The 12,552-nt window shown below is 39.5% G+C and overlaps 1 protein-coding gene across 1 annotated transcript in view; it reads left to right on the top strand.

Annotated features, from left to right (window-relative positions):
• MSH3 (mutS homolog 3) overlaps positions 1–12,552 on the top strand; it is a 92,790-nt gene that overhangs the window by 57,008 nt on the left and 23,230 nt on the right. Inside the window, exons 14-18 of the mRNA XM_058424111.1 lie at positions 3,127–3,314; positions 5,860–6,028; positions 8,201–8,265; positions 9,582–9,698; positions 11,284–11,391. Of these exons, the coding sequence (XP_058280094.1) occupies positions 3,127–3,314; positions 5,860–6,028; positions 8,201–8,265; positions 9,582–9,698; positions 11,284–11,391 (647 nt within the window). The remainder of the gene's footprint in view (positions 1–3,126; positions 3,315–5,859; positions 6,029–8,200; positions 8,266–9,581; positions 9,699–11,283; positions 11,392–12,552) is intronic.

Raw genomic sequence — 12,552 nt, 5'->3', positions numbered from 1 at the left:
CTTTTGTGAGGTTACCGAGGGTTTGAATGGAATCAGTTCCACTATACTGGAGCACAGATTTTCAGAGTTATTTGAATGTATCTATTCCAAATTATCTGTTTGCTTAGTAAATTATTTCTGCAGTGGAGACATTGAATTTTAGATCCAAAGTCCTCCAGTGTTACTAAAATGGAGCAAGGGGAAACAGGAATACTCTGAATAAGCACAAACTGCTATGTTCACCCCCATTCTTGGGGACACTGTTTAATAAGGCTGTTTGCAGTAAAACACGGTGAATTTCCCTTTCTCCAAAGGTCTGTAGTCGCAGAGTCAAATAGGTTTTTACTCATTACATTGTAATGAGTACATTGTCCTGTAGGCTATCAGAGTTGCTGTGAGGAACTTACACGTTTGTTAACCATCTTCTGACTAATCTCATAACTTCAAGAGTTGCTTTAGGTGCCATGAAATCCAGCTTGCTTCTCTAAGTGAAGCCTGGGCTTCACCACCCTTGTTGGCAAGCACCTCAGCCAGGTGTTCTCACCTATACCCACAAATATCTCCCTTTCCCTCACTCCTACAGATTGTGCATTGATCAGGCCCTCTTAATTTCCTTCTTTAAAAAAAGAACAATTAACCCCCCACCCTGATGAACACCCCTGTGGAATTGATGTGTTTGTGAGAGTGTATGTTTGCTCATTCTCCTGTCCTGGTCACTCTTCCTCTGTGAATCACCTTGCTACCTCCAGGGACCTCCTCTGGAGGATTCTGGCAGGTTTTTATCCCTCATCTTCATGGATGTGGATGATGATGGTGATGAAATCAGTGAGAAAGTGTTTTATTTGATTTTGAATCCAAGCCGGGATTCATCATTTGTTTACCGTTTCAGGCCTTTCCTCTGTGCTTTGACTTCAAACGCCGTTGACATATTTACTCCTTTATTATTTTGTTTAATTTTGTTGTCAGAACTTTTGCAAGATAGAAGCAGTAAGTCCCAGATTATCAGAAAGATGATGATAAATTGCAGCAAGTGCAGAGGAATCCCAAAGTCTTCATGAGGCAGAATAATGGATCATTTATGAAGCAAGACTGAAAGACCTTTTTTTGTTGTTGTTAAATTGATGGTTAAAGGAGAACAGAAGGCTTAGAGGTATTTGAAGGGTGTTAACACCAAAGAAACAGTTCAGTTAGTGTAATGCAAAAGAGTAATCTAGAGAGATATTTGGATTAATTTAATGGAAAGAAAAATGGTGTTGTCTGATAACACTTTTACATGGTGATAGCTGTTGCATTATGGGCTAGTGGTAAGCACACAGTATCTTGGAATATATGGGCCTGAGAGGAGAAAAAAAAAATTAATACAGAGAAATTGGAGCATTTGCAGGGAAACCTCCTAATGGGTCTCCTCTGTCCCACAGAACTCTGTGGTTCTGTAAAATAGATGAGCTTAGGTTTTCCAGAAACATTCAGGGTGCAGTGTCTGTGGCCCTCCTGAATTCTTAACTGTGTTTAAATTGCATTTTGGCCAATACTTGATTCTGTGTTTGAGTACAGACATTCCTCGGGAATAATTGCAGTGGAATAAATGAGAGAATTGCCTTAGTTCTTATATTTGAGTGTGGGAAGGAAGAAAAAGAAAAATTTACTTTTATGGAGAAATTGAAAGACAAAGGATGACAAAATAAAACAGTACATCTGTTCTATGAAATAGCGATTCACTGTAGCCTACCTCTTCTGTGAGCAGTGCTGTACTGGTCACCATACAGTCTTGTCTAGAAATTAAATTCTAGATTGCTGTGGTGGAAGAGAAAAAAAGATGTCGTAACAGAAGGATGGGCAGACAAAGAACATTATATATCCTACTGCCTTCCTCAGATGAGGAAAATAAACTGCTTTACTTTCAGCATTGTCAGTTGACTGGAGATAGGAAAACTTCAGAAGGGTAACAGAGGAATGTTTCTACAGATCAGTGAAACATGAAAAAACACCAGCATAATTATTTATGAACAGCCTTTTCAAACTTTCTGAAACTGGCATGTCCTGGGACTGTGACTGAATGCAGCACGGTTTGAGAGCGCTGAGTGTCCACAGGACTGGGTTTCTATGTGCTGTGCAGCTGAGATTCAGCACAAATGCAAACCCAGTGCTGCAAAGAGCATTTCAGAGCCAGCATTGCCTCCTTGGTCGGTACCTGGGGCACCTGGGGTGATTGAGAGTGTGCAGAAGGGAATTGCTCCAGGAGAGGTGGTAACTGCTTGAAAAGCCTTTCTTGAGGAGGAGCTAAAGATAAGAAACTGTGCTAGCACTGCGGAGCATCCAGAACCCAACAGCAAAGTGCTTGAACCACATCACAGGTAAGATAGATGGTTTAGAAAGGGAGAGGAGATTCTCTTTAAAGCTGGTGCTTTTGGTGAGAGGCTGCCTTAAAGGAGCCAGTGTGCTCCTGCTCTGTGCTTGTCACAGATGACTCTCTGGCACTGCTGTGTGTGCTTGGCTCCAGTGTGTGTTCTCTTTTAGAGAACGTGGAGACAGGGAATACTCTGGATAAGTGCCTGAATGAGGTGGGAGAATCTTCCCTTGTGGTGAGGAGAGGATGGAGGATGAAGAGTGGGCTGGTGGGCTCTGTAACTCCTTACGCAGGGCTAATAGCAGCCAGGCAGAGCCCAAGCTATCAAGAGCTTTAAACAGGGTGTTGTGTTTCCCTTTCTCTGTGTTTTTTCTTCTTCTTCTTCCTGGCTTCTTGTTCCCAGTCTTTCCCTGCCTGTGCTTGGCCTTGCCTTTCAAACCCCATCCTGCCAGGGCAACATTGGGGTGCACAAGGCTGTGTGGATAAGGTATGGTGCTCCTGAAATCACCCAGCCTGCCTTTTTTGCTGTTTACACATTAATGTTCCTTTTTATGCTTTCATATGCACATTTACCCCCAGCAGCAGGAACACTGGAGACCAGCTCTTGACAAATTCATGAGGGCAAGGGTTGAGACAGTTGGTGTGATTAATTAATCCTCCTAATTAATGGGGCAAGATGTTGCAGCTCTGTTACTGTCCATACATTTTATTTGCATTCTGTCACTTTTGAAAAACCAAAAGAACCTTCTAGTGAAAATACAATGCATTGTTAATAATTCAGGCATTGCTTCCCTTCTCAGTGCTCTACCCAGGAATTCTTCTTGATAGTCAGCACCCTGTCTCGTCTGGACTTGGAAATTCGAGCTTTTGTCCCAGTCATACATTCCCATGTGAGATCTCCTCTATTAAAAAATGCGCTGTTGGAAATCCCAGACCTTCTCTCCCCAGTAAAACAGTATTTAAAGGTCCTTAATGAGGAAGCAGCCAAGTAAGTAGAGAAAATACATGATTATTCTGTGCCTCCTAGGCTTTCTGAGTAAATGTGTTCCGTTATGCAAATTATGCATCTTGGTTTAATACACCTCAGTTTTATATTTTTTATTCATATTTATGTATGTCCTTTTAGTTAAAGCAGGGGTTGTTCTTACCTATGGCTTACATTCTTTCTTTAAAGTTAAGCTAGATGAGAGAGTATTTTGTCTAGTGGGTGTCTGCCTCAGGCTGAATGATTTTTTGAAAGTTTCTTACCTGTTTTGGGTGATGAATTTACAGGAAAATATGTTTTGCATTATGTTAGTTTGTTTAACAGCTTTTTAATTTTTTTTTAAGAGAACCTATTCCTTTTGAAGAGAAATTTGACCTTCAGCAGAGAGGCAGCTCTGCTGTCAGCAGTATGCCTTCCACTATTTTTGTGAGAATCATCAAAGCTGTCTGCCCTTTTTTGTCTTAATTATGTCCATTGTTGGAACATGAAGAAAAAAGACAGAGGAAGAAAGTGCTAAATTGGAATTAATATGCATTATATTAGAGAATATCTTTAAATAATTTGTCGTGTACTGTTTGTTCTGAAGAACTGTAGCCTCCACTGTTACTCCTGGATCCTTTGCTGAGGTTGTGGCAGAAAGTTTAGTGTGTTGTTATATGGGGGCAGAATATCCTTAACTTTTATATTCAGAACAGACTAAAAATAAACATCCACTTTATTTATAAAACATTTTTTATCTTTTCCAAACTGAGACTGAAAAATAAATCTAAGAATCGAAGCCTAGAACTTTATTTTATTTGCTTCTGATTTAGAGATGGACCCAAGGTGTATAAATTTAGAAGTTGAGAAGGGCAGGATTTCTTCTGCCTGTTGGCAAGGTGGGATTAAGAGATTTCTGTTGATGCCTGGTGCAGAATTACAGTTGTGCCAAGACACACTGTATCTAAATTTACCAGATTTACTGTAGGTAGGTTCAAAACATGGGGTATTCTGTCTCTGAGCTAACGATGGCTAGAACAGTATACAAGATATAAATGATCTGTAGAATCGGTATACTGTATTTACATTTATTCAGAATGATTAAGCCAACTTTCTTTCTGGCCTTTATGTATCTCAAATGTATGTGGTAGTATTATTTTTACTCAAAAACATTTCTTTCATCAAAATAGTGGCTTCTGCTCACATCTATCCATCCACACATACACTTTTGCACAGACTGCGTCACATGTTATTGTCCACACCTCATAACACAGAGGGTATAACCTCTGTGTTATGAGGTGTGGATAAAATCCTGTAATTGTTCTCAAAAATATCCCTTTGCTCCCGGTTATTTTTTTTACATGGAGTTTGAGATTTTGGGATTTGTGTTTTTGAAACTGTCAACATTCAGATTTTCTGTAGGCATCACGTAGCAGTGACAGTCTTTACAATCAGCTGCTGGCTACTAGTGATCTCTTTTTTTTGCCTTGCATTCCCATGGAAACTAGTCTGATTAGCACAAAATCGTTTCTAAAAATTAGTATTGTACTTTAAAATGGCATCTTCACTGTCAGTTATGTAATCCCAACGATGATGGAGTGCACAGCCAAAGCACAGCTCTGTTTTACCTGCCTTGCCACTGGCTCCAGCGGTAGCTCCATTTGCAGGCAAAGGAGTAGTGGAGTAAGTAGAATATTAGATTTTTTTATTACTTCTATGTTATAGTACTTTCAGTTTTCAAGGTAATTATATAATTAACTTGCAGAGTTCTGTATTGGCTCTAAAATGCAAAGTTATATTGCAATTAACTTCAGGCTGATCCCACTGCTTTTTATTGTTTGCCTGATACTTACTAGGGTAAGTTAATTTTTTGTTTGTTTGTGTTTTTTTTTTTTTGTTTTGTTTTGTTTTGTTTTTTGTTTTTGTTTTGTTTGTTTTTTTTTTTGACAGCTGTATTTTTAGTTGCTAGTTCTGCTTCCCAGTTTTAACCATTTGAATGGCACTGGTTGTTTCAGGTTTCAATCCTGAGCTGAGCAACTGCTGCCAAAAGAGTTCTGTCATTTTTTCTGGTACTGAAATTAGAAAAGGGCATTGTTTTGCATGTACTTAAAAGTATTCTGGGTAATCTTTTCTGGACAAAAGAAGGAAGCTGTTCTGGGAAAGTACTGATGGCATTCTGCTTTGATGAGAGCCCTGAAGGGGGTATTTTTCCATGCAATCCTTACAAAAATGTGCCCAAATTTGGCCATATTCTAAATGTGTTGAAAATCTGTATTCATGGTATGCAGAAATTACCTAAAGTTTCACATTTAATTGCAGTAAAGGTGTTGTCAGCACTTGCTGTGCTCTATGTACAAAGTGCCTTTCTGTTCCTGTCGCGAGTACAGCGGCTTTCAGTAAATGGGCTGTACTGTGACCAAGCACCTGAAAATCTGTATTCAGAAGGGAATTAAGCTAATGTTCAAACAAATAAACAAATAAAAATAACAAAATAAGGATGCAGCTGGTAGAACTGAGGTATATTTTCTCTTATTTTACCATTATTTTATCTTACATTTCTTATGGATAGGACTGGAGATAAAACACAGTTGTTCAAGGACCTCACAGACTTCCCTGCCATCCGAAAGAAAAAGGAGGAGATCCAGGATGTGCTTTCTAAAATCCAATTGCATCTGCCAGATATTCGTAAACAGATTAAGAACCCTTCTGCAGAGTATGTTACAGTTTCGGGTCAAGAGGTACTGTGGGGTTTATTATCTATGACTGTACCCATCCTCGCCTAGAAAATAGCATAGAAGCGGGACCTACCTGGAACTCTATTTACTGAGTGAGGTGCTTCGTGAGGGCATTTGACTATAATCTTTTGTACAACTTTGAAGAGCAGCTTTCTTTCTGTGTGACTCCTTTATTTATTAAGTCAATCACTTTAGTGACTTAAATAATAGAAACGCATTAGTGCAGTTGAATTCGGTTCAGTAATGCTTTGCTTTTCTGTCTGCGTAAAAACACATACTTCCAAGGTTAATTGTCTGGCTGTTAGGTACTGGAATACTTTCAGAAAACCAAGAAGCACAGCATTTGGTTAATTTGAAGAATGGTGAAAGGATTTCTAAGTACTGAGTCAGACTGTAATTTGAAAGATGGGAGAGAAGAGGGAACAGTATTAAAGAATGATAAGTGTTGTTTTACTTCCTGTTCTCAGAAATGGTGTTCAGGACTGGAACTTCTGTTTGTAGATGTTGTACAAGGCTGGGCAGGATGTGATCCAGCGAGCTGAGAGGTTCAGTGGTAAAAAACAGAGACAGCAGACCCTGCTATGTTTGTGGGGAAACTGATAGGAAGAGTGAGGTAGCCCTGCTGAGCTCTGTCCTGTGGAACTGAGAGTGGGAAGCTGGGAAAAACTCTGCAGAGAATTGGGGTAAGAAAGGAGTTAGGGAACAGGATGAGAGTTGTGAATAGAAGAGAGGAGCGGGGTGAGGACAGGGAGGGAAGGGGCTGGAGTTGGTCCGTGGGGCATTCAGGAAGCTTAGAAAGATCCAAGAGACACAGGAGGGAATGAATAGACACTGCTGAAAATGAGGGAAGGGATGAATTAGAGACAGCAGCCTTTGATAAAGACCTGAAGTGGATGTTCCTGTTGCGGGTGAAGCTGAGAACAGGAAACAGGCGGCCCAGGAGTCAGGTGGGCTGTCAGCACAGGGGCTGAAATCCAAGGGAAATTGGAGTGAGTATTGTCTGAGGCGGGGAAGAGCAGGATCTGAAAGGTTTCTCTCAGGGAAGCTGAGTTAATAGCTTCCATCTGTGTGAAGTAAAGGAAAAGAGAGGAACTGATCAAAGAGAGGAGAGCATCTAAGAAAGTACTGAAAAATGGTTTTAGAGGCAGCAGTCACTGCAGACATTTCAGAGAGGAGGCCTTTGTAGCAAGGCACAGCTCAAAAACCTCTGCAGACAGAGATATGTCTGGGTGCCTTGATGAAAGGAGCTATAGAGGCTGGGGTTAGCTCTTATTTCATGACATCTGGTGTGAGTATTTAACAGACACCAAAAGAGGCAGTAGAGACAGGTCAGAAAATGTGGTCAGTGAGGAAAAGAAAGATGCCAAAGGAATGGAAGTAATAGAAACTCAATTGTATGGGAGGAAGAGAACACAGGACTAGAACAGGAATTTATTTGATTTGAGCTCTTCCTTTCCTAGATCTGTATGATGTGTATGTACCTATGTTCTTGTAGCACCCTGATAGATGAACAATTCAAATGCTCTTTCACAACAGAGAAATACCTTGGAAGTGTTTTGGGTGAATTAAGAATTAGTGCACCCTGACCCTGCTCTATTTTTGTGTTAGGATTGTTATCCTTGTTTGTTCTTGACGGTAGTTGCTGGCTCCTCTGGAAGTTTCTATCTAAATCTTATTAGCTACAATGGAGAAGTTTTGCCAGACATGGGTCTTGTGGCTTTCCGTAAATGTGGTCAGGTTCTGTATTAACCTAATCTCTGCAGGAAATTTGTTTTCCAGCTGAATTCTGTGACGTGAGACTGCCTCAACTCTCTGACATCCAGGACCTCAGGCTATTGTTACAAATATAACTGACATGAATCATATAAAATAAACACGTCACTTAAATTTCACTGCACTGAGAGTCTTGACACTGCTGCTGGTTTTCCCTGTGCCTTGTCTGACACCGAGCTCACTCAAACCTGAAGCAAAGTTCTGTAGGTGCAGAAGTGTTATGTATGTCATAACCCCAGCTTTTTGGGGGGAGAAAAGAACATTCCCTTCTGGTCTGCTCGTTCTCTTCAGGCTGAATATGGTTTTCCTCTGATGCTTGCAGTTTCTGGATAAACGGTGATTCCGATTCTCTAGTCTTCCTGACTTACCATTATGTGTAACATTACGTTTCTGTTATTTCAGTTTTTGATAGAAGTCAAGAATTCCTGTAAATCATCTGTGCCATCTGACTGGGTTATGGTTAATAGGTATGTAAAATACCTTTGAAATTTGTTCTGTTTTAATATAGAAGCAAAAACAAGAGGTATTTTGGTATTACAATCATTACATACACATTCTTATTGTCCCATGTGTTAAGGTTTTTTGTGGGTTTTTTTTAGCTGAAAACCCAACCAAATTTAAATCTATTGCTTAAAAGGAAAAAAAAACACAACCAAAGAAAACTGAGAAAAATTGGTTTGTTACAATGTTTGTTTTTACACAGTACATCCTCAGAGCACAGAATTACTCACCTAGTCCTTCAAGGTGCATGTACTGGTGTCGGATCTATGGCCTTGATTCAGTTCTGCCTGTAGCTTGCACATGCAAATCCTTTGTGCAGTTTAATTGTTCGTGTTTTATTTAGAAAGCTTAAAGTAGCTGTGCAAACATCTGCTTATACATCTCAGTAAATTCAGTGCATTTGCAATGTCATTTTATTTACTCATACAGACCCGTTCTTCTTGCTGTGGTACTTGGTATAATGTAAGCTTGATTTTGGATGATTTTCCAGCAGGTGAAACAGAGATGGACTGATTTATGTAGTTGGCTTTTTTTTCTTTTCAGTAATTTGATTTATTATTTGAATTGTTTGGATACCTGAAAGTTACAATGTCCACATAGATGCTGAATTCTCTGCAAGCCCCAGTGTGTAATATGTGAGCTCAGTCATCTCTCACTGAGTTAAACTGTGTTGTGATGCTCTATTCACTTATGCAAGAATTAACACTCAATTCTCTTTTAATTAAACTTCTTTTAATACTCAGAAGTGCACAGATCAGACAGAATTGGCATGGTGAACAAATTACAGCTAATCTGGATTCTGTAAAAGAGTGCCTAGATATGCCAAATTGAGTCCTTAATGAAAATACATAAATAAATAGCAAGTATCTCAAGTGAAAACTAGCAAGACAGTCTGTATTAACTACATTTATTTCAGGCTTATCATGCAGTTTCCTCTTTTGCAGTGAATTTGTTTTTGTTTAGTTTGTTGTATATCAATCTGTCATGCACTTGGGCAGCTGTTGCTGAGCAGTTTTGTGAAATACGTAAACTTGGGTGATAATGCCACGCTTTGCACAGCATTTCAGAGCCTTCTGAGTGGGCAGTGGTGCCACCACTTCATCCACAATAGAGGCCACTGGAATCAATGGGGTTTGGTATCACAATGGAAGAACTTTTTTTGAAAGCGCCCATTGTGGAGGCTCACAGAGATTAAGAAAATGAGTTCAATTTTGCATGTGGATGGTGCAGCTGATTGCTTGGTAACCTTGATTTCCAATGAGCCCTCTCTCCCCCGCTGCAGCACGAAAGCCGTCAGCCGCTTCCACTCGCCGTTCATTATAGAAAATTACAGAGTCCTGCAGCAGCTCCGGGAGCAGCTCGTCCTTGACTGCAGCGCTGAGTGGCTGTGCTTCTTGGAGTGAGTGCACCAGAGGCAGCTTCCACCTCTGTGTTCTGCTTTCATATAAGAACAGAAACAGAAAAATGCTTATTTTATAAATAAAGATGTTAGTAAATTACGTTGTCCACACCAGCTTCACTGGTAGTCAGTTAAAATGCTCTTCTTTGTTTTAAAGCATTTGAGGGCAAGATCTCTGAGCCAGAGTCCTGAGACCAGCGGTGATCTCTACGCTTTAAAATTTTTGTGAAAATACACTATTAAGTATACCAGGTGTTTCCCAATGTTTGAAAAATAATAGCACAGCATTAACAATCTGAAAGTACAACTGACTCTGAGTGAAACTGAATCTAGTTGGTTTAGTTGATTTTATTATATTACTTATTAATATTATGTAGTAGTTTTATTATTTTTTGTATTTTATATGCTACCCTGACTATGAGTGTTTGTTAGAAAGTAGTGGGAGTTTTATCGTCCCTCACATCTGGCTTGTGTTTGTCTGAGATCAGAGTTTTCAGTGGCGTTATTTGCTTGTTTAGCCAAAGGATCTTTAAAATGGGAGTTTAAAAAATTCTTCCTGAACTTCTGAATGCCTTTAATTTTTCAGTTGCCTGATTATTTGTTATTTTTTACTTGCAAGAATTGCAGAACTACTGAAATTGTTCCTCTTGTCATGCAGTGATAGTTTGCAAGAATTTAACAAGTCGCTGCTCAAGTTGTCTCACTGGATTTGCTTCCTATTAGGAACCCAGAAATTCTAAAATTGAGTAGAAACTGGAAAAACATTCCAATTCATACTTCTCCAGTTGTGTTTCCTTTGCAATACAATAAAACAGTTCTCTCCATGTTCACTTGTCTGTTCTCAGTAGTGTTACAGGAGAGCAACAGACAAAAAGGAAAGACCTGTCTGTAGGAAAGTGCTCTTCTTTTCCATCCCTCCATTCACTTATGTCTTTGTTTATTAAATTTTGCTCCCCTGGTTTTATATTCCATATTGTACCTTTGAAACTTAAAGAGGAAAAAAGAAATTCCAGAGTACTAAGAGAATGAACTTCACTGAAAACTCTGTTCTGATAACGTCATTGTACTGGGGAAGCAACACTATAAATTGAAAATGAATTTTTAAATTTTCTGTTGAAGATACCATAGTTCGTTGAAATTTTAGACAACTCTTGTGTTCAGACACTCTTCGTTTGGTTCTTTTTTGACTGTAACTTTTGGCTGAGGCTGAATCAACAGTTGGGATTCAGCTGCTGGTATTCTATATGAAGTCTGATAAATTGTAGCATTGTAGCATTTTTGTACACCTCCTGTGGGCAGCAGGGATCAACTGCTGACCCTTTATGAGCTATCTAATTAATATAATTTTGCCTGATTTTCTGTGCTTAAAAAATAATTCACTGTTAGAATGGGAGGTGAAGGCCACCTTGATTAAGGTCCTCAGGTGGTATCTCATACGCTGCTGGGAGATTTGGATTCAGACGGATTTAAGGGCACAGGAGCCCTTTGAGGAATTTGCACGGGCTGCACTTTGACAATCCTTTTGTATTTGTACGGAATTGTGTCTTTCCATGTTTTTGTGTAACTTTTCCCTGTTTTGATGCAGCCATTTCAGTGAACATTATCACCCTGTGTCTAAAGCCATTTGTCACCTAGCAACTGTGGACTGTCTGTTCTCATTGGCCCAGGTGGCCAAACAAGGAGACTACTGCAGGTAATAAAATTTTAATTTTTAATTTTTATGTAGGATTTCATACAGAATTATAAGAGCATATTTAAAATAAATTAGGTTTTAATATGTGTGCCATGATAAAAAGCACTATTAAAGTTTACAGTAGTTTCAACTTAATCTGATTTTGCAGATCAATGTTTCTGGACTTAAGGCAAATCTGTAAACATTGCAGTTCAAATCTGATATCTTAATGTTTGTTGTTTGGCCTGAGTCTAGTAAGATGATACCTGACTTACACATAAATAAACGTTGGACTTTGCATAGACTTTTTTCTGTCTTTTTTTTGTTTTGTTTTGTTTTAATTACTGTTTTTTATTCTCAGCAAGGTCTGAGCTTATGATATCTTTCTGACACCTAAGAATCTAGGGTGTCTGAGGTATGTTTCAAGGGTGTATGTCAGGTGATTAATCGATAAATATTAGTTCCAGCTTGCAGAGCACTGAGAGCACTGGTGATGCCTCAGCTGGGCTCATGTGTAAGAGCTGCTGAGCTGAGCTGCTGCCTCTGCCCAAGACCCACACACTGATAGGGGGATGAAGAGAAATCCACTTGCAAATACTTCTGTTTTGATGCATCATTAAAGATAATATAGATCACTTCTGGGCTCTGGGGATCCAGTGTGTCTCTCTATCAAAATTTCTTTGAAAATAATTGCTCACTTATATACTCAGATGAGAAAAGAAACTGAAATCTGATTAATTCACTGTGCAGAATGTAAATAATTCACTGAATTTTAGAGCTTATAAACCAGCAGGAATGAGACTTCTCAGTGAAATCTCAGCTGCAGGGAAGGTGTCAATAATTAATTTTGGAGGGCTGCTGAAGGAAAGACTGGATTTTAGTATTATTTTGGAGGAATGTTTTTTGGTTTGTGAGGATTGTCTCCTATGGCTGTGCCTGAGGCAGGTAAATGAGTCAGGTCAGGGACAGAGGTGTTGGAGAGAGGTGAGCCCCTCTTGCAGTGCGTTGGGAGGCTCTTCCCTTGCACAGACAGTTCATCAGGGCTCTCAGGCAGCAAAGTGGAGCTGTAAAGGTGATAGTGTGGGCAGTCCAGAGATGACTGACTGATGTTCGAGTGTTCACTCTGCAGACTTTAAGTGAATTTAAGTTTAAAGAGTGCTGTTGAAGAGGTGGTACGAGGCC

This window comes from Hirundo rustica, chromosome Z (assembly GCF_015227805.2).
Source record: "Hirundo rustica isolate bHirRus1 chromosome Z, bHirRus1.pri.v3, whole genome shotgun sequence".
Classification (NCBI taxonomy): Eukaryota; Metazoa; Chordata; class Aves; order Passeriformes; family Hirundinidae; genus Hirundo; species Hirundo rustica.
The sequence above is the reverse complement of the archived record's forward strand: the minus strand, read 5'-3'. Positions and strand labels throughout refer to the sequence as shown.